Source organism: Triticum urartu, chromosome 7 (assembly GCF_003073215.2).
Source record: "Triticum urartu cultivar G1812 chromosome 7, Tu2.1, whole genome shotgun sequence".
Lineage (NCBI taxonomy): Eukaryota > Viridiplantae > Streptophyta > Magnoliopsida > Poales > Poaceae > Triticum > Triticum urartu.
The window spans coordinates 522,464,147-522,486,511 of record NC_053028.1 but is presented as its reverse complement, the minus strand read 5'-3'; the positions used below and the strand labels follow the sequence as shown (position 1 = coordinate 522,486,511).

Genomic DNA, 22,365 nt, shown 5'->3' with positions numbered 1-22,365 from the left:
TAAAACACATTTGTTATCAAAGTTACTGACGGCATGAGGTAACGGAAGACAAAATAAGAAACTTTTAGTGCACTACTTAACAGCTTCAGATACGAGGACCCGGGTCGCTGCTCTCTACTTAGTCTGGCGAGACTTCTTTTTTGGTTGCTCGGCGCGAAGTTCCTCGATCTGTTTCTTCATAACATATGATTCCAGCTTCAGCTTATCGCGCTGATGTTCGAGCTGCGCCTTCTCATGCATCAGAAGTGCAATGCCGGCTTTGTTCTCTTCGTCCAACTTCGTGGATATCTTCAGGAAGTCTTCCACAGTATTGAACAGGTTCTTCAGCTGGTCAAAGGAGAAGATGTCAGATTGATGGCAAGACGCACCCTCATCAACATTAGGATGAATCTCACCACAATGATCCATGTTTCACAACTAAATCAAGTAGCCAAAAGAAAGAAAAAACGAATGAAGCCGAAGCAGAGCGAACTCACAGATGAGGAACCCTCACCAGCCGAGATCTTCTCCTACGACTGGACATGGTGCTCTGGAGGAGTCTCCTTCTGCACAGCCGTGGCTGAGAGTGTTAGGATAGAGAACAACAAGAGGAGTGGATGGCCTGGAGGCAGACAAAAGGACGAAGGGGATGTGGCTAGGGTTTCGAGACTCTGTCTGGCTTATTCACGTTTCACAACTAAACCAAGTAGCCGAAGGAAAGAAAAAACGAATGAAGCGGAAGTAGAGTGAACTTACAGATGAGGAGCCCTCGTCAGCCTGGATCTCCTGCAGTGTCTGGACACTGGGTTCCGCAGTAGTCTCCTCCTGACCAGCCATGGCGGAGAGGGTCAGGATAGAGAGCACCAAGAGGAATGAATGGCCTGGCGGCGGGCAGAGGATGGAAGAGTGTGTGGCTAGGGTTTTTAAACTCCGTCCGTCCGCCATAAATAGCCGGAGCCTGGCCTCGGGCGACGAGCCAGAGCGGCGTCACCGGAGGAGACGTCCATCGGACCCTTGGGTTTCCGTGGCGGCACCACGTGGAGTTCACACCCGAGTAGGTGGAGACGCCCGTTGAAACGTTGTGTTTCCGCAATCAACGCATGAACGTGGCTCCGCGTAAAACACAAGCATGCCTCCCTCGACATCCGACCGTGCCTGTCCTGGTAATATAGTCAACGGATGCATTTGGAACACAAAGAGACACGAAGGTGACTCTGGATAATGACATGACATGCGTTTGTGGGCTTGACAACTGTGCCTGTGACCTGAAACACTGACACGTGTAAAGGACAGTGACGCTACTAAACATATAAAGTCGCCTTCGTGCATTTGTGGGCTTGACAACCGTGCCTGTGACCTGAAACACTGACACACAGAAAGTCATCTTCATGCATTTGAGTTAAAATAATACAACAAAAACAATTCTACCAAGGACAGTCGCCCGAATCTATTAGGTTTCCGTAATAAACGCACAAACGTGACTTCGAGTAAGAACAAACTATGCCTCTGAGAGCTTGACGTGCATGCCTCTCCTTTTGACCGAGCCGACAGACTCATTCGGAATACAATCATAAAACCTTTGTGCGTGACTCTATATAATAGCACGCCATGCCTTTGCGGGCTGTACGCACGTGCATCTTCGTCTGATAGAGTCACAGGCTAGTGTGACTCTATGTAATACCACCGACCATGCCTTTGAACGCTTCATGCCCGTGCCTATGACCGGAAACACTCAATCAAGGATGAGGCAGCTACCGCGGGTTTCCGCTATAAACGCACAAACGTGACCCCACGTAAAACGCAAGCATTCCTGTCGAGGCCGCCATACCGCGCATCTCCTGGTGATAGAGTCAACGAAATGATTTTGAATGGACCCCTGCACTCTTCTCCCCTTCCCTCCCGTCCCCAGTTATGTTTCGACGACCGTCTCTTCATACCTCGGGAGTGAACGCCACGTGGCGCCGCTCCGGAAACCCAAGGGTCCGATGGGTGACCCCTCCGGCGACGTCGCTCTGGCTCGTCGCCCAAGGCCAGGCTCCGGCTATTTAAGGCGAACGGACGGTGTCTCGAAACCCTAGCCACACCCTTTTCCTTGGGCTTTTCAGATCCACGCCACATTAAGCGGCGCTCACAGGCAACGCGATCACATCAATGAAGACGGAGATGGAGATCCACTCCGGTGCGCCATGCACCAAGAGGACGAAGCTCGCGCCACCGGCGACAACGTCCTCTGGTGGTTTGGCGGTAGCCGCTGGAAGTGGCGAGGGTGCGCCTACCAGATCCGAGGATCAGAAAGAGCAGTCTGGTCCGGACCGCATCAGCGACCTCCCGGACGCCATCCTCGACGAGGTCATCTCCCGTCTCTCCACTAGGGAGGGCATCCGCACTCGGATGCTCGCACGTCGTTGGCATCCTGTTTGGCTGACCGCTCCTATGAATCTTGACTGCCGTGAGATCCTTGTCGCTCGTCTTTTTAACGCCCTAGAAACAGTTCATGTCGAGATGATCAGTAGGGTCTCTGCCTACATCGAGGAGCTTGCTCGTATACGATACATCGGAACTTGGCATCAGGGAAAAACAGTTCCTGGTGATGGTTCTTGCCTTCCAGAGTCCATCCTCTCCAGCCATGTGGGCGCAGTTCTCCGCCTTTGTATACCGACATGCTACCTCCAATGCAGACCCTCTACTGTCCATGCCTGGCTTGAGTCCCCTAGATTGAACAATCTCCAGGTGCTTGAGTTTTACTACCTGTTTCCACGATTTGTGAAAGAAACTGTCAAACTATCGCACACATGCTCTTCATCTACGCCCTCACTACCGAAGTCCGTCTTTCGGTTTTCCTGTTCTCTGCGCACTGTGAGCTTTGCATGTTGCCAGATACCAGACCATTATATAGAGGTACTTGAACTACCACTGGTCAAGAGACTTTCGCTTGTTGAGGTTGATATATCAGACTTCTCGTTGCAAAGCATGATCAACTCTAGTTGCCCTGCACTCGAGTGCCTGCTGCTTGTTTGCAATAGAGAAAGGCACCGGATCAAATAAATTCCCCTAACCTTGTAAGCATCGGCATCCATGATGAGATAGGAAAATTCATCATCGAGGATGCCCCCTCACTTCAAAGGTTGATCCATGATGTCCAGAGCAATAACATGGAGGTATTCATCGTCTCTGCACCCAAACTGGAGACATTGGGCAAATTCAGGATCTCGCTTGACTCCACATGTCTTATGGTACTGACATTTCACAACAATTCCAGCTGCATTTCCTTGAGAAAGTAGTTTCATGTCATCCAACCTTTTGTTCTAATAATTTTATGTTTTATTTTTCCATGTTATGTGAAGGATTTGGCGACGGCCAGCCTATCTACAATGCGGCAATCTGTCAAAACCTTGTTTTTGGACATGACTTATCAAGTGGTCCTGGTCATTCACTTGCTTAAGTGCCTTCCAAATCTGGAGAACTTGTTTGTTCAGGTGATGATTCTCACGCCCAATGAAAAGGTCATACCGTGCATAGTGCAGCACTCCTTGCATCTCAAAAAGCTTATCTTACATTTTGTTTGCAATGTACGCACCCTATGTCTAGGCATGTTTTTTTTTATTATTATTATACATACATCCGTATCTAGGGAAATGCTCGACAAACTTATTGGGACGGGGGTCATGGAATTTATCATTCATTTTGTCCTTCCATAGATCTTGAGTATCTTTCAACCTTTATGTGTTTTCAGGGAGGAAACGTTCCTGATGGTGCAAGAAATTTTTGGCGTCGCAAGCACCGTGCGTTTCTCAAAGAACACATCATTCATTTAAAAACAGTAATGCTGGAAGATTATGAAAATAGCAGGAAGAATATTGAGTCTGTGAGGTTCTTTATTCTGAATGCAACGGATCTAGAGACCATGAGGATTAAGTTTTGCTTTCCCTCAGACTTCACGCAAGAATTTTACGAACAACAACAGAAGTTGTTCCTGTGGGAGAATAAAGTTTCCAAACGCGCCCATCTCAAGTTATCAGCATGCTGCAATCATCTGTGCTTGGATTTGAAACACAGGCATGTTGAATGCCCTGATTTGTCAGATCCGTTCACTTGTGCCTGCTGGACACAGGGCTGTAGTTAGTTCGTCAAGCTAGTACAGTTAGATGTTGGTGCACAAATCTGATTCTGTGTTATGTCTAAACATGGCTGAAGCCTTTTGCACCGTTTTGTAAGCTTGTTATAACAATGCTTTTGTGCTATGCACCCGCTGTTCTGAAAATTTGATAGTTTTATGTCACTATCGTGATGCTACAAAAACATTTGGAAGAGAAGAGGCACTGCCTTGCCTGTTCTGCAAGGAACGTGCATCTAGTGCATGTAAACCAGTGTGTCTGCAGTGACCATACGATGTTGCCTCCTTTCGTGGCAGACTGTACATGCACATGGCCGTGGCTCTGCTTAATGTCAAACCGTGCTCCCAGCGACCTCAGACTGTACGTGCCTTTTTTGTAAATGGATGTCCGTGAACGAGTTTATGTCTGAGTACAAACAATCGAGTCGGCACTGGCGTGCGGCGGCTTCAGGAGTAAGCGCTACTCTGTAGATTGTAGGTTTTATGTGTGTTAGTGCTAGTGCGGCGCTCCTGTCTGACATAGGACCGTGCCTTTAACAAGTCAGTGCTACGTCACCAGAGGCATGGTTCCCCATGCCTGCCAAAGCGACATCTGTGCCTTGCTAGATTACAGTAACCCATGTCTCGTGGAACGATCCAAGACGAAAGATTGCTGGATGCGCCCTCTTTGAAATATAAAAATATTCAGGAGATCAATATTTGATGTGTGTAGACCGTCACACACCCTCTGAAAGATTGCAAAAAATGAGATACATGCCTTTAGTCAAGTAACCATGTCCAAGCATAAACTTATACTGGACGAGTATCCCTTGCAACGTTTCAAAAGAAGGCAACTGTTAATAATCATTCTTCGAGGATAGCCTTGATCATCAGGAGGTCATCAGTGTTCGCAAACCCTTGCCCCAAAAGATCATAGATGACGCTTTGCATCCTCTTTCTATTCTCCTTCAGCTTATGCACCTCCTCCTTCAGAAAATCCCTGTCCAGCTTAATCTCACCCTTGTCGTCCTTAAGATTGTGAATGGCACTTGTGGGAGACCTCTGAATGAGCTTGACGTCTTTATCAATGATACCCATCCGCTTCTTCTGCCTGTCAATCTTCATGGTAGTTACATTAGTTCTTTCTAGAGCTGCAACAAGATTCTCGAGCTTAAGGTTCACTTGTTCATTATCCATTTTAAGCCTGCTTATCTCTTCATCCTTTGCTTGCCTATCATCATTGCTCCCATCTAACATCCCCCAGAGCTTGAGTAGGCACCTCTGCATAATGATAGGCCATGGGCGGTCAACCCATTCGACGACTCCACAGTTCACGCCTCTCTGCGAACAAAAAAGGAACAAAATAAACAGAGACTATTAATACACTGCTGCAGAAGCTCTGGAAAATAATAAAGTTCACATATACTTGGTTTATAACCTCATTCAACTAACTATGGACCGTGCTTGTGCAATGTGGCACTTCAATGGTTAGGTACCCACAACACTAATTATGGTGCTTCGCCCACCCTGTATGCGGAGTTATTTCATAATTGTACTTAGTTTCTTTTAAGCCATCTTGAATTAATCTAGAGCTACCTCTGCAGACAACTTATTTAGAGATTTTTTTTGAATAATATACTGACTATTAAACAGAAGTCCCATTTGTAAACAAACATGAGAGTGTCTAGATCACTTCTTTTGTGTTCAATTATGTAAAATAAGTAGCGACCTTTACCCTTTTTTGTAAAGTAAAAGGACTACACAATGTTTCCTACAATCAACCAGAAAACACAAGAAGAAATTAGTCTTCTTTGGTAGACTACAAGTCCTATATCCAAACAGTTTGGTTCAACAAGAAAGTAACTCGGCTTTTCGAAAGTGACTAACTTTCATAGCACAGCCGAAGAACCTCCTCCCCGTGTCACTTCCTTCAAAAGCCACACACCTGAGAGGCTTGGTATTGTGAAGAACACAGTAGAGAGGACAGTCGAGCTCTTTGCCACAGAAATCATGGTCTTCGATGGTGTCAGGGTTCTCCTACAAGGACACATGAATGTTCAGAGCTCAGATCTTTTGTTTGGAAAACAAACCCCAACTCAACGCTCCGCATGTAGCAAGAAATCACCTACATAGAAATCAAAATCCAGTTCAAGGAAGTTCAAGCCTTCTTTCCTCCCCTCTTGTCCGAAGTTTTGTGTCGACATGGACCAAAGGGTGTGAGCAGTTCCGATGCCGTAGGCGGCGTCGAATTTGAGAGAGAGAGAGAGATAGTGAGAGAGCGAGAGGGGAAATGAAGGTGAGGGACTTCGACATGGTCCGGCTCGACCAAATACTCCACCTACTCGCCAGACCCACCAACCCCCACCCCCTACAACACCCCTTTTTTTGCGATGGGATGGCAAGGAGCCATTTACTGTTGTCAGTAGTTTCAGCTTTGGCGAGCGAGTACACAAAATTTCTTCCCTCTCCATAATTACTCCATAAATACATCGTTATGTGCGTCTTCCTTCTGAGTCACTTGCTCCTCCGCTCCCCTTCTCTGGTTCCTTCCGTCTTTCTTGCTTCATCTTCTTCACTCTACAGTCCACATAGATGGATCTACGATTCGCCCACTTGCTCTAAAATATAGTAATTTTTCCCCTCCGCTTAATACTTACGCGTTGCGCACTCTCTTTTTTAGATGGATTCTTGTTGTCTGTTACCCTCTTAATTTTAGTTTTTGTGTTAATATCCTACCCCTTTGAAGAGGTTCTATAGGGGAATAATCTTGGAGGACAACAATTGATTTTTTTTCCAGCTAGTTCACTGCAAGAGCTTGTAGATTTGAAGAGGTCTGTGCGTGCTCTTTCATTTTTTACAGAGACACTAACATCAATGGATATCACCATATCAGCATTCGCTTCGCTCTGTCTTACTCATTGAAACAATCGTGTATTAGTGATATACAGTCCTTTAATTCTTTGTACCATTAGCGGAGTGTTGAAATAAATTTTTCTTTAATAATTAATGAACCCGAGTCTTATATATTGTTACATCTCGCAGACAAAGATGGCGTGTGATGTTTGCAGGAACCTCAACTGTCCCGGTGTTGAATCTGATGTTGCCCAATCTTTCTTGATTGTGTCTTTGCCTCATTGTTATGAGTCATGCCTGGTAAGTTTTGCTACCAAATCATGCGTGACCAGTAAAAAACCTTCGTCACTGTATTTGTTACAGTTATCTTTATTCAGCGGCCAGCAACCACACGTATTCCTTCGGAGCGAACTATATTGTGCATGCTTGTTTTTATTTTATAGGCCTTGATGTAATTAGAAGTTCAATTGTTTTGTATAGGTTTAATTAAATATCATAGATGTTGCCTGTGCCCGTGCCTGAAAACCAAGAAATTTCAAGGGAAAAAACTCTTTCATGCATTTGTTTTCTGAAAATCAGTGAAACATTTATATACCTTTGTCTTAATTTTACTTTTATGCAGTATGTCCCATGCTACTACCGGAACCAGGTCCTTTCTTTGATCTCTTTATGGAAAGATGAAGCTTTCGAGGATGGTTTTGAAGATGAAGATTTTGACCTTGTGTTCGGCACTACTGAGGAATTGTCTTACAGGATTAAGTTTACAGATGGCAACCACATGTCTAAGTTTCATGGACCTGGATGGGAAAAGTTGATACGTGACTATGATCTGTTTTATGGTGATATTATACAATTGGATTTGCAAGCAGAAGATTTGTTCTTTCCCATTGACTTGATGTTGAGTGAATCTCGAGGAGGTCACAAAGCGTTACCCAAACCTTCCATTGGTATGTTTTGATCGCTTATCAATATTTGTTCTGGTTTAACATTTATCTATTATAATTTTACTGTGGTATGCCATTGATATTTATGTGCTTAATATCTATGATATAATGTATTAAATCTTTCTTTGTACTCACAATGTAGTTTAAAACTGTAATTTATGTTTTAAAAGCCAATATTCGTTTTAAATGCTCTATTCATTGCTTCACACATAGTGGCTAATACGTGGTTGTATTTATTTAGCCCTTGAAGGCCTCAGTTTATCGGAAAGGAGCTACATAGACGAGACAGTCTACACCCGGGGCATAAAACTTTCCTATATCGACATGGCTTGCATGATTTTTGTGCACCGTCTATGTTTCACCAACGTTCACACAGACTGTTTGGCACGTCGTTGTTTCTTTCTCTAAACCACAGTCAACATGCGTGTCTTCGTAATCTGATGCCAGAATAGTTTGTTATTGTACAGAAAATCCCAGCTATTGTTACCAATGATCTTAGGATGAAGCTTCAATATTGGCCTCTCAAGGGCAGCATCAGGCTTGTACAAATTTTCAGCAGCGTTGATTTGCCTGGCACCTACTGTATGCACAAAGATGGAAGGATGGTGATCACCGGGATTTCTGCTTTTGCAGATGCAACTAGGCTCACAGTTGATTGCGTTGTACTCATCAGTATCGAGTGGCACACTGTGCGCGTGCAGGACTCACTCTCACTTGTGATCACCGGTCTTTACAAAAAAACGGAATGACGCGATATGTGTATGGTGATGTAGAGATGGCATTACACCACATAAAATTTTTAGCTACCGTGGTATTAAGTTAAGTATCGTACGTGTGTTATTTCAAACTATGAGTGCAGTTCAAATCATCATAGTACATACCTAATAGAACTTATCAGTTCAAATTCTTATTCAAACTATGGTACTGAAAGCAGATGCGATCCTAAACGTGGTTGTCGTCGCTGTTGTTGTTGTTGTGGGTGTGTTTCTCGGTTCGACATGTTTGCTCGGAGAGGCACTTGAACCTAGTGCAGATTCAGTCTTCTGTTAAGAAGACTCATGGTCATGCCTCTATGCTATGATTAGCTTAGCTGACTTTGTGCAGTAAGAGAGGCACAACCGTGAAGTTAGTCAAGGCACAGTCATATATTATAAGAGGGGACGGTCGTGCCTCCCAGTTGTCATTATTTCAGCTGAGTCGTTTACTCAGATAGGCACGTTGGTCGAGCAGGCGGAGGCACGGTCCCATATTAGGAAGAATACTTGCGGTCGTGCCTCCCATGTCAAAAAGAAGAGTTGCGATCGTGCGTCCGTGTTAAGGTCAGACTTTGTCTAGAAACTTCACAACCGTGGTTTTCTAACTGAGTATTAAGAAGGTTGGTACACGTGCATGTAGAGCCCTTACTTCGGCGCCTTTTGCTCACACTTTTCTGCACCTAGAGAGGGTTTATGCTGAGTCAGGCACTTTTCTGCATCTACGTGCCTCCATAGCTGACATAAGATGTGGCTGTTAGGTGCCCGTGGAGCCAGACGCCCGCGGGTCCAGAGAGCTCACAACGGCGCCTCTCCAGCAGAGCATTCTCACTCATGCCTCTGCCACCACACTTTTGTGCATCGATTGGGCTGACACTCGTGCCTAAGAGGCTTCATTTCCGCGCCTCTGCTGTTTCAATACACGTGTCTCACATGATAGTTGCCGTGACCCTTGTGATTGCAGAGAATACACACCCATGCCTCCATAGCTGAGTATTCTGATCCATGCCTCTGCCACCGAAATTTTGTGCATTCAGAGGGTTGACAATCGTACGTGCCTATAGAGTCTAGACTTCGGTGCCTCCGGAGCCTGCACCCTTGTGCCTCACGTGCCACGAGCCATGGCTTTTACGTTCCACTAGAGACACACTGCCGTGGATCCAGAGACTTCACACACGTGTCTTTTCACCTGAGTGTTCGCAGGCATGCCTCTGCCACCACACTTTTGTGCATCCAGGGAGTTGATAGCTGGCTCTGTGGAGGCTTCAGCGAGGTCCGTGCTTGTATAGACTGCAATTAGATGCCTCCACCGCCTGCACGCACGTGCCTCACATGAGATTTGCCCCCGTGTCGTGGCACCACACCCCCGTGTCTCTACAGACCACGCAACCGTGCGTCTCTAACTGAGTATTCGGACACATGCGTCCCCCACCAAACTTCTGTGTATCTGGACAGTTGATACCCGTGCCTCGTGAAGACGCACGTCTGTCCACGCCGTGACTATTCCACCACGTTTGTCGAAATCTTCTAGATTAGGTACGTATATATATTGTCGTCTTTATGGATCGTAAAACCCTAACCCTTTTCCCAGATCCACCGCACAGAGACCTGCAACGGAGGCGGCACGAGCTTGGCAATGGAGATGAAGAAGCGTGCCTCTAGCAACAAGAAGACGAGGTTCGCTGCTGTACCCGTGCCCTCTAAGCTCGTTAAGAGGAGCGGCTATGGCTCGCCCACTAGATCCGAGAACCATGTTGAGTCTGGTCCGGACCGCATCAGCGATCTTCCCGACGCCTTCCTCGGTGAGATCATCTCTCGCCTGCCCATAAAGGAAGGCATGCGCACACAAGTGCTCGCATCTCGGTGGCGCCGCATATGGCACACCGCACCACTCGATCTCGACTTTCGTGTGATCCTTGATACTCGTTCTACCAGATCTCTGGAAAAAATATGTTGCCAAATCATCCGCGTTCTCCCGGGCAAGCAAATCGTCCAGGAAACATACGTCGGAACTCACTGCCGACATCTTAGTTGCAACTGCCGCGAAGAATCTGTCGCTGATGGCTTCAGTCTTCCTGTATCTATCCTCTCCGATCACAAGGGCCCGATTCGCCGCCTCTGCATCCCGACAAGCTACCTCCAGTGCGAACCTTGTGGCGTCGATGAGTTGTTCCTGTCTCGAAATGTGGACCAACTCCAGGTTTTAGAGTTCTATCATATATTCCCAAAGTTCTTCTACCCAGGGCCCAGGCAAGCACCCAGAATCCCTTCTTCTATGCCGTCGCCACCGGCATCCATCTCGAGATTTCGCTCGTCTCTCCACACCATCACCTTCGCCATGTGCAAACTAGAAGATAATATTGTAGAAATGCTTTGCCTCCCACTGCCCAGGAGACTTTCGCTGGTGGAGGTTTATACATCGGATGTCTCCTTGGGGAAGTTCATCCACCACGGTTGCCCTGCCCTGCAGTGCCTGCTACTTGTTTGCAACAAGAAATTATGCTGTCTATGAATAAACTCAGCTAGGCTTGTAAGCATTGGCATTCGTTCCGACGAAGGAAAACTGACCATTGAGGATGCGCCTTCCCTCCGGAGACTGCTACATGATTCTGTAGATGCACAACTACAGATAACAGTTTTGTCCGCACCTGTGTTGGACACACTGGGAAAAATTTCTGAATTACCCAACGAAACAAATATCGTCATTGGGACTACAGTTATTTAGGTACTTCCTCTGCACGTTACTTTGACCTGCGTTATTCAAGAGCACTTGAGATTCACATCCACGAGCTAATAATATAACATTATGTGCTCAATGAAGGGTCTCTGCATAAGTAGCCTACACGCGGTGCTGGATTCCGTCAAGACCTTGTTTATCTCACAGACATGCTTTAATCTGGATGAGATTATTGACTTGTTGCGATGCTTTCAATGCTTGCAAAACTTGTTTATCAAGGTGATGATTTCACACACGTTGTAAGCCCACGCAAAATATGCATAACATACTGGCACTAACTCTTAAGTTTGCTCTTCTCGCGTGTTTAGGGGGGAGGATGGGATCAAAGAGGTACAACAAATGAATGGCGCCAAAAGCAGCGGGTGTTTCTCAATAATCACGACATTTGTTTGAGGACATTAACGCTGGAAGACTATGAAGTCACAGATGCAAACACTGAATTTGTGACATTCTTTATTCTCAATGCCAGGATGCTACTGACCATCAGGCTTAAGTTTGGCCTGCGCGGAGATTTCACTCGTGAATTTTACAAACGGCAAGAAGAGGTACTGCAGATGGACAAAAGGGCTTCTAATTGCGCAGAGCTTAAATTAACAACAACTTGCGAGCACATGCACATGGACTTAAAAACACATGTGTTGAATATCTGGATTTGCCAGATCCATTCAACTGTGGATGCTGAAAAATAGGTCTGAAAAGATGTACTTGCTATATTGAATGAGTGCATTGTGTAAACATGGTCAAGCAATTATGTACATGCTTTCTGTTTTCAATATCGATCATATGTTCTGGACCCTATGATAAAAGAAATCAGCTCACACAAATGCTCAAAAATCGAACTAGTATCCTCTTGTTTATCTCAGTTGCTTGGCATGAAATTCTGTCTTTTAAAAGCAACATGCGTCCACTTCAAACCTGCAACTGTTCCAACCGCGCCTCTCTGAAGGACGTTCGTGCACCCCACGGGAAACGAACGTGCATCAAGAGGTTGTGAAAATCATACGCCCGTGTGAACACGTCTCTGAAAACATTTGGAATGCTGTGATAATGACTTAAGGTCAGCAACGAACCTCCAATTACTTTTTAGATGCTGGGTTTCCATTCTCATTATCATATTGAACAAAACTGATGCATCCGAAGAATTCGTCAAAGCGAAAGATTACGTGCCCCTTTTAATTGCATACATCGTGTTTGCAGACATCGTGTCCCTCCGAGAGACCGTCTCAGAAATGAACAATTCGGAAAAGAGTAGCACAATCTTGCGTCATTTAAACATACACCCGTGCCTCTCTCAGTGAACAAGCAACTAAAAGTGTTAAGAAAACTAAGGCACTTCACTGCATTTTCTCCTTGGATAACCGTGCGCACCGTGGCTTCACTCCACTGTTCCTCGGAGTGGTCGTGTCATGCGAAAACAACTAGGAGAACACAACTAGGAATGGCCGTGTCATGCGAAAACAACTAAGAGAACACAACTAGCAATGGCCGTGTCATGCGAAAACAACTAGGAGAACACAACTAGGAATGGCCATGTCATGCGAAAACAACTAGGAGAACACAAAAGATGTCTGTGCGTCGTCCGCATGTACATTTAGAATACAGAGGCCTTTTCGTGCGTCTCATTCTTATCCTTACAGGACGATGCACACCGTGGCTTCATGTCCCTGTCCCTCCGAGAGACCATACTAGGGAAAAATACTTCGGAAAAAAGAAGCATGGTCATGCGTCATGGACGTGCACAACCTGTCTCAGTGAACGCCTCACTGAGAAAATTTCGAAAACAGAAACAAAACCATGCCTTATATGCATGTAAGTCCGTGCGTTTTGGGGCCGTCCGTGCGTGCCTCTATGCTCCTATAATAAGCCTATAGCCCCATGTCAGTGAGCAGGCGCGTGTTATAAATGTCTGTTCTGTTTTGTGCCAACCCAGACCGCCCCCTCCCACTCACCCGCTGTAGCGTTCATCGTCTCTTCTCTCTCGATTCTCCCTCTAGATCCAGAGTTAGTCTATTTTCTCTTAATTTCTATGTGATTTTTTCGCTACGATCAGTTTTCCTCTCTGTTTGTTTCGTCTCTCCGTGATTGAAAGCGACACATCTGCTCTGTTATGCTAGGAATTGCCTGGAAATTCATTGTGATCTAGACCAAATCAACGCATTACGAGGCCGAACCTGTACACGACCCGTGCCTCTTAGGGGTGGGGTTGATTTGAAGTCGGCGTTTGTGCCTGAGAACGCTACGAGCTGCAACGACCTGCGGCGTCCAAGTCACAGGTGAGCGATGAACTTCGCTGAGGGAGGTTGGTAGTTTAAATTGAAGCCCGTTAGGTCTTGCAAACAACGGCGGTGGCCGAAAGTCCAAGCGAGTGGCCAGACGTTGAGCTCTATTTCTTAACCGGCCACAGGGTGCTGGAGGTTGGCGTTTGGGGTGCTGTTGACTGGGAGTCGGCGTCTATGCTTGAAGATAGCGTTTGGGGTCCTGTACGCTGGAGGCAAGGTTAACGTTGATAGATCACCCGTTTCAAATACCACCTAACCACACATGTTCCGGTGGTTGGCGTCGGCGACGGTGGCGTATGGTCGCGGATGACGTTGTTGCTGGGTGCAGCTTCGACCAATTTACATATAATTTTAATTTTACAAACACTCCTTTGAGCCGCCTGATGATAGACTATTGTTTCTCCTTTTTGCCTATCTTGTCTTGAAATATACATTTGCTAAAACTGCTTTTAAAACCAAGCAGCAGAAATCCTTTTTAGGAAATTGCTTGTGAATGACTATTTATGTAAAAATGCCGGTTTAGCCGAATAGTTTTTCAAGATAATAAAAATTTCCTTGTGTTGAGAATTTCATATAAACGTATTTTTGCAACGTATTCCAGGGGAAACCATGTACTGTGATATATGTACCAACTTTGGTTGCTCCGGACTGGAGTCAGGCGTTCTTCACAGCGCGATAACAGTGCATCTTCCTCGATGCTTCAAGACATGCCTGGTAAGGAGAAATGTTTCCACCCCATGCCGCCCATCAGTTACTACCAACTAGTGTATCTTTCTGATGAAGGAAATAAAAGTTTCTACCATATTGTTTGAATGGAATGCCTATATTTAAGCATTTAATGATATGTTTTCAATTTTTGATGTATCTTGTTTTATCAAATAGGAACCTGTTGAAAACAATTGGTACATATATGATAAGCGCTATCTGTCTTGGTTATACATGCCTGGTAAGATTTTTTTTCTTGCGCAGTATGTGCCATGCTACTGCAGGCAGCAAGTCACTTCTTCAATCTATTGGTGGAAAGAGGAAGCATTTCAAGAAGAAGGAAAACAAAGAAATCCAGTACTGATCACCAACGAGGATCTGTCATATGAGATCTACATCACCGATGAACCTAACTGGTCTAAAATTCATGGACCTGGCTGGGAAAAGTTAATTAGTGACTACGATCTTCATTATCGAGATCTAATCATCATAAACCTGGATACTGGGAGTCTGTCCATTGAGATAGATCTGAGACTCAGTGATTCTCGAGGAGGTCACAGGCCCCTCCCCAAACCATCACTAGGTAAGTGCACCAACTTCCATCCTATTTTATCAACTACGTTTATCAGCGTAATTTGGTACTCCTACCCCTGTCCACTAAATTAATGACATACTTACAGTCAAAGTTCTTTTGAAAACATTTTATGCAATTTTGTTGATTATCATCCCAACTTGATCACATGCATTGAATTTAACCATTCATTTTAAACTTAAATACCGAGTTCATCTGTTTAAACAAATTTGTTTGAAAATGAGTTATTTTTTTCCATGCAGCTCTTGATTTTCTAAATGACTCGGAGAGGGAGTACATTGGGAAAGTAGTGTTCGGTCGAGGCGTAAACCTCTCATACAGACAATTAGGACAGATGATATACTATGTGTTTGAGTCTGACGACTTCCCCACCATACCCTTTGTGGAGCATCTAAACGTCACCAATGTCATAAATGGTCGTCTGGTTAGTGATTTAATATTTGTTTTGATCCACTGCCATGGTTTTGTTTGCTATTTTCGATGTTTTATGTCCTTGTACATTGATTTTATCTAGTAATATCGGTACAATCTGTAGAGAATCCCGTCTGCCGTTGTGAGGCTTCTAAAGATGAACCTGGGACATCTACATCAAAATGGTGGTATCAGCCTAACAGAGATGTATGATGTAGTAGACATGAGCACAACATACTCCATACGAGCCGATGGCAGAATGGAGGACCGGTTTTTCAGATTTTTCCCGGAAAGCTCAGCTAAAGGTTGGTTCAATTGTCCTTGTCACAATTGAAAAGCGGTGGCCAACATTGGGAAACATGAAGCTGCTGCGGATAATATTCAACGACCTTTCCTGATAGAGCGTTGCCGGTGGCTATACTTCCTAGTTCAGTAATTTATGTCTGTTTTTTGAACAACCTGTACACATCAGTTTTGTTATTTAGTTATGTCATGGTATGTAACTAAGCATATAATTACGTCCAAGAGGACGGTGGTGAAAATTCCCTGTCAAAGAAGGTGAAACACTTACGTGAGTTAGTTTATTTATCTCTGATAATAATAAAGGGATTCGCTGAATAATAATGGAGGATGAATGGTTGTGGTGAAGTATGTTTCAGAATAGTTTAGTGACGTTGCTAGCTCCGCACGTCAGTAGTATACATATTTTTCACTATGGTGCTCCGCAGAATAGCGTCATGCCAAGTAGTTTGTTGCGATGAGTTCAAACATACACCTCTGTCAACCGCACAACACTTCTCCTAAAAACCTAGCGCCTTCCCCTATGGCCCAGTCACCTTAAACATCCATGCCTTCACATAGGTTCATGTCCGTGCCTCACGTAGCATCGTACCTATGCCTCTAGCTGTGCTACTCACTGTATAAGTGCGTTTCACAGCTGCATGCCTACGCCCCTCGTTTCTTCTCGTTGTTTTCTGCCCATCTCGTACTTGCAACTATTTCAGACATGACCGTGCCTGTTGAGTCGACACATTCATGACTCTCATGTCCGTGCCTCTGCAAGAATAACGACCGTGCTTGTAACAGTGCAACATTACAGGTGATACATTCAGGACACATTAGGGACCACCTTGCCACTATTTCAGACATGACCGTGCCTGTTCCGTCGTCACATTCATGCCTCTCAAAGTTAATTGAAAAACATTCCGGAAAAACAGTAAACAGATGCCTATTGTCAATCCTCACGTCACGTACATTCGACGTTCATTCTTTCGTCACATAAGTAATTGTCGTGCATCTGCCACAGAACATATAAGTGTAAAACGATTATTCCTACACATGTAAAACCCGGAATGCCCTGGATAAATGTCGAATCCCACCTTGCGGCAAAACCATGGAGGCCGGTGCTTCTCAGGAACACATCTGTGGCTTTTTGCGCATGTAGTTGAGTGCACGTCTATTTATTCGTGCCCGTGCCTCACGTAGCACCATAGCATGAATTGACATCCGTGAACCACGTAACTTCATTTCCGTGCCTGACGTAGCATCGTATCTATGCATCTACTTGGACCTCTAGTTGTATAAGTGCTTCTTGCAGCTGCATATCCACGCCTGTCGTTGCTTCTTGTTCTTTCTGTCCATCTCGTAGCGTCAGTTGCAACAGTGCCTCTGAAAAAACACAGCACTGCTCCTACCAGGGAATGTATCACTGAAAACAATTGCCACTCGCAATGAATGTACCACGCCCGTGTGTCTAAGAGTTAAACCAGCTACTTCAAGCATGCTTCTCTTGGTCATAGACTTGTGCCTCTACATACTGCCCCTGCATGCCTCACGAGATAAATTGTAAAAGTTAACATTTGACAGCAAACCACGCAAGACAACGAACATCTCCCCGACTTGCTGGAGATACGACGGTTGCTAAAAACATAGCTGCATATTTTATTTTTATTTTTTATAAAGAAAAACCACGATCTCAGGATGTACACAACCGCACCACCAGGGAGATGAAACCACGACCCAGAACCCACGATGTGCACAACCGTATCGACAGTGAGATCGTGCACTCCTTTGCCGCTTCCCCGCCCTTAAATTTAGACTTCCGCCGCGGCCTTCTTACACACAAACAACAGAAATCGCCATTGCGCTCCCACTCATTGTTCCCCACGAAAAACCAGGTTGCAGGAGGACCAACTGCTCCAGGCCATGGGATTCATCAAGGAATTCATGGAGGTGCAGGCCCACGGCAACATCGAGTTGCACGTGATCCACACCAACGACTTGCACAAGACTGCGACCACCATCGAGCAGTACGAGCGACACCTCGAATTCGAGCGCCACAAGATCGTCGGAGTTGATGTGGAGTACACCAATGACGTTGGCGAAGATCAGAAACCAGCCCTCGTCCAGCTCTCCGTCGGCAAGGATCATCCGGTGTTGCTCTTCCAACTGAGCGCCGCCGACAAGAACTGCACCAGGTTCGACAACTTCCTCGCCGACCCCAGATACACGTTTGCTGGCTTCTCCATCGACGGCGACATAGAGATGCTCGGGCGCGTCGGACTAGAGATCGCCCACTTCATCGACATCCAGAAGGAATGGTGGGTGCCTACAGCTACCAAGCATCTGGACTCCCTTGGGGATGTCTCAGGCATCATTGTCCATGACTACTACAACAACATAAAGAATAAGCTCACCAACGCAGAGCACCAGCGCTGGGCGCGCATGCCCCTGTCCAAGAGGCACATCGAGTACGCGACAAAAGATGCTTACGCTGCATACGAGATATGGAGCCGCCTCACCATCATCCAGGAAGGCCTCCGCCGGGCAAAACTCGAGAAGGAGCGGACCAGGAAGCGCGCAAGGTCCTGGGGCGACTACGAGTACTGAAGCAGGTGGTCCCGGCCAAGAAAAGTAACTAGAATATTTCTCATGCCATTCTAGATTTCCCGTTAGATTTGCTTTCTCTCAAGACTGCCATTTTCTTGCTCTAAATTTAGATTTGCTTGTGTCGCAGTTAACCTTGTAGTTTGCTTCCAGTTTACATATCTTCTGAACAAGTTTATTTCCAGTGCAATGTTGCAGTTTTCTATTATTAGAATATATTGGCGGGAACTGAAAAATATAAACATAGTACAGATAACCTTGTAGTTTGCTTCCAGTTTACATATCTTCTGAACAAGTTTATTTCCAGTGCAATGTTGCAGTTTTCTATTATTAGAATATATTGGCGTGAACTGAAAAATATAAACACAGTATAGATAAACTTGTAGTTTTGTTTCCAGTTTACATATCTTCTGAACAAGTTTATTTCCAGTACAATGTTGCAGTTTTCTATTATTAGAATATATTGGCGTGAACTGAAAAATATAAACACATTATAGATACTATACGATTAGCGTAACGCACAGAGTAGGTACACATAGCAATCCACAAAAATGACGAGCATGCAATGCACTAGTACCTTTGTGGATGCAGCATTGAAATGCAGGGACAACAATTACAGAATGCTCCTAAAAGCAGTGCACAATGTTCTAACAAACCAGTGCACACACAAATATTAAAAATCGTTCGTATGGAAGACTTTGGAAAAACATTTTGAATACAGAGGTAGTTAGGTGTTTATTCTCCTTGGAAAACATTACTTACGCCCGTGACCCTCAGAGAAGAACACTACAGAGGCACGATTGTCCATCAATAACACCAACTAGCTACTTAAAACACCCACGAAGGCACTTTGGTGCCTCCACTCCTATGGAGACCTTGCGTAAATTGACTTCACGTCCGTTAATGAGGCCGAATGCCATAAGAAACTCATAGGCCATGGCCCCGCAATGAAAACGTGTCAATGAAAGCTTCTTGAAAACAGAGGCACACCTTCACCATAACGATCCTTCACGTCCCTACCTCCCTTAGAATCACGTTCGTGCCTCCAGTTCGTCTGGTAAAACCGTAACGTGTGTTAAGAAAGTTGCTGAAAACAAAAACATCAAAAAACCAGGCATTACGTTGACCCCGCTGGCACTAAACGTGACGTCACCAAAAACATAGAGGCAGGAGCATGCCTTACGGCCAGCTTCCGACGTATCGGGTCTATGAAGATTTACTTCCTTCTTAATATTGGAGGTGACTATCGCAAAGGCATAGGCTCCATCATTCACCTCTGTGCCTCGGCAAGAACGACGACCGTGCTTGTAACTGTTAAGCGTATAGGACACCTTAGGGACGACCTTGCAACTATTTCAGACATGACTGTGCCTATTCCGTCGGCACATTCATGCCTCTCGCAGTTAATTCAAAAACATTTCCAAGAAAATAGTAACGGACGCCTATTGTCAATCCTCGCGTCACGTACATTCGACGTACATTCCTTCGTCACACAAGTAATAGCCGTGCCTCTGCCACAGAACATATAACTGAAAAACGATTCTTCCTACACTTGTAAAACTCGGAATGCCCTGGATAAATGTCGAATCCCACCTTGCGGTATAACCATGGAGGCCGCTGCTTCTCAGAAACGCGTATGTGGCTTTTTGCGCATGTAGTTGAGTGCACGGCTATTTGTTTGTGCCCGTGCCTCACGTAGCATCATAGCACGAATAGACGTCCGTGCAATCACGTAGCTTCAACTCCGTGCATCATGTAGCATCGTATCTGTGCCTCTTGTTTCGCCTCTAGCTGTATGAGTGCTTCTTGCAGCTGCATGACGGCGCCTCTCTTTGCTTCTCGTTCTTTCTGACCATCTCGTAGCGTTAGTTGCAACACGGAGACACAACAGTGCCTTTGAAGAAACAAAGCATTGCTCCTACCAGCGAATGTATCACTGAAAATAATTGCCACTCCCAATAAATGTACCACGCCCGTGTGTCTGAGAGTTAAAGCTGCCATTTGAAGCATGCTTCTCTTGGTCAGAGACTTGTGCCTCTACATACTGCCCCAGCATGCCTCACGAGATACGATGGTTGTTAAAAATATAACTGCATTCCTCACGAGATTGTAGAAGTTAAATTTGACAACAAACTACGAAAGACAACGATCATCTCCACGACTTGCTGGAGATACGACGGTTGTTAAAAATACAACTGCTGATTTTATTTTTATTTTTTATAAAGAAAAACCACGATCCAGAACCCACAATGTGCACAACCGCGTCGACAGTGAGATCGTGCACTCCTTTGCCACTTCCCCGCCCTTAAATTTAGACTCCCGCCGCGGCCTTCTCACACACAAAGAACAGAAATCGCCATTGCGCTCCCACTCATTGTTCCCCACAAAAAATTAGATTACAGGAGGACCAACTACTCCAGGCGATGGGATTCACTAGGGAATTCATGGAGGTGCAGGCCCACGGCAACACAAAGTTGCACGTGATCCACACCAATGACTTGCACAAGGCGGCGACCACCATTGAGCAGTTCGAGCGACACCTCCAGTTCGAGTGCCACAAGATCGTCGGAGTTGATGTGAAGTACACCAACGACCATGGCGAAGATCAGAAACCCGCCCTCGTCCAGATCTCCATCGGCAAGGATCATCCGGTGCTTCTCTTCCAACTGAGCGCGGCCGACAAGAACTGCACCAAGTTCGACAACTTCCTCGCAGACCCCAGGTACATGTTTGTTGGCTTCTCCATCGACGGTGACATAGATATGCTCGGCCGTGTCGGACTGGAGATCGCCCACTTCGTCGACACCCAGAAGGAATGGATGGTGCCTACAGCTACCAAGCCTCTGGACTCCCTTGGGGACGTCTTAGGCATCCTTGTCCACGACGTAGAGCTCACCAACGCAGAACGCAGCCACTAGGCGTGCATGCCCCTGTCCATGAGGCACATCGAGTATGCGACAAAGGACGCTTTACGATGTGTACGAGATATGGAGCCGCCTCAGCATCATCCAGGAAGGGCTTCGCCGGGCAAAACTCGACAAGGAGCAGATCAGGAAGCGCGCTAGGTCCTGTGGCGACTACGACTACTGAAGCAGATGGTCCCGACAAACAAAATTATCTAGAACATTCTAGATTTCTCATTAGATTTGCTTTCCCTCAAGACTGCCTTTTTCTTGTTATAAATTTAGGTTTGCTTGTGCCACAGTTAACCTTGTAGTTTGCTTGCAGTTTACATGTCTTTTGCACAAGTTTATTTCCAGTGCACCACAATAGGCACTTATGTGCCTATGTGCCTCTGATACCAAGGGGACCATGCGTAACTTGGCTTCACGTCATTTTACGCAACATTCTAGACGTCAAACAAAAGATTCACCTTCTCTCTGATATGTTCATTAATGAGGCCTAATGCCTTCGAAAACACATGGAGCTCATAGTCCATGCCCCCCACAATGAAAATGTGTCAGTGAAAGCTTCTTTAAAGCAGAGGCACACCTTCACGTGCTTGCATAACGATCATTTTCGCGTCCGTACCTCCCTTGAAATCACGTCTCCGTGCCTTCAGTTAGTTACATGCATGCCTCTACGTGGGTAACACCGTGCCTCTCTCAGGCGTAACATGTTAAGAAAGTTGCTGACAACAAAAACATCAGCAAGCCGAGCATTACGTCCACCCCACTGGCACTAAACATGACATCATCGAAAACACAGAGGCAGGAGCGTGCCTTACAGCCAGCTTCCGACGTATCGGGTCTGTGAAGATTTGCTTCCTTAATATAGGACGTGACTATCGCAGACGCAAAGGCTCCATCCTTCACCTCCGTGCCTCAACAAGAACGACGATCGTGCTTGTAACAGTAAAGTGTATAGATGATACATTAAGGAGAAATTAGGGACCACCTTGCACCTATTTCATACGTGACCGTGCCCGTTCCGTCGGCACATTCATGCCTCTCACAAAAGTAATTACCGTGCCTCTGCCACACAACATATAAGTGAAAAAAATTCTTTCTACACTTATAAAACCTGAAATGTCCTGGATAAATGTCAAATCCCATCTTGCGGTAAAACCATGCAAGACGGTGCTTCTCAGAAGCACATCTGTGGCTTTTTTGTGCATGTTGTTGAGTGCCTCTC

General features: G+C 45.6%; 1 protein-coding gene and 1 pseudogene across 1 annotated transcript; both read left to right on the top strand.

Annotated features, from left to right (window-relative positions):
• The first annotated feature begins 17,550 nt into the window (after nucleotides 1–17,550).
• Nucleotides 17,551–18,234, top strand: LOC125518477. Its single transcript, XM_048683306.1, has one exon. The coding sequence runs from the start codon at nucleotides 17,551–17,553 to the stop codon at nucleotides 18,232–18,234; it is 684 nt and encodes a 227-aa protein (XP_048539263.1).
• Nucleotides 18,235–20,654: 2,420 nt separating this feature from the next.
• Nucleotides 20,655–21,321, top strand: LOC125518025 (annotated as a pseudogene).
• The last annotated feature ends 1,044 nt before the right edge of the window (nucleotides 21,322–22,365 follow it).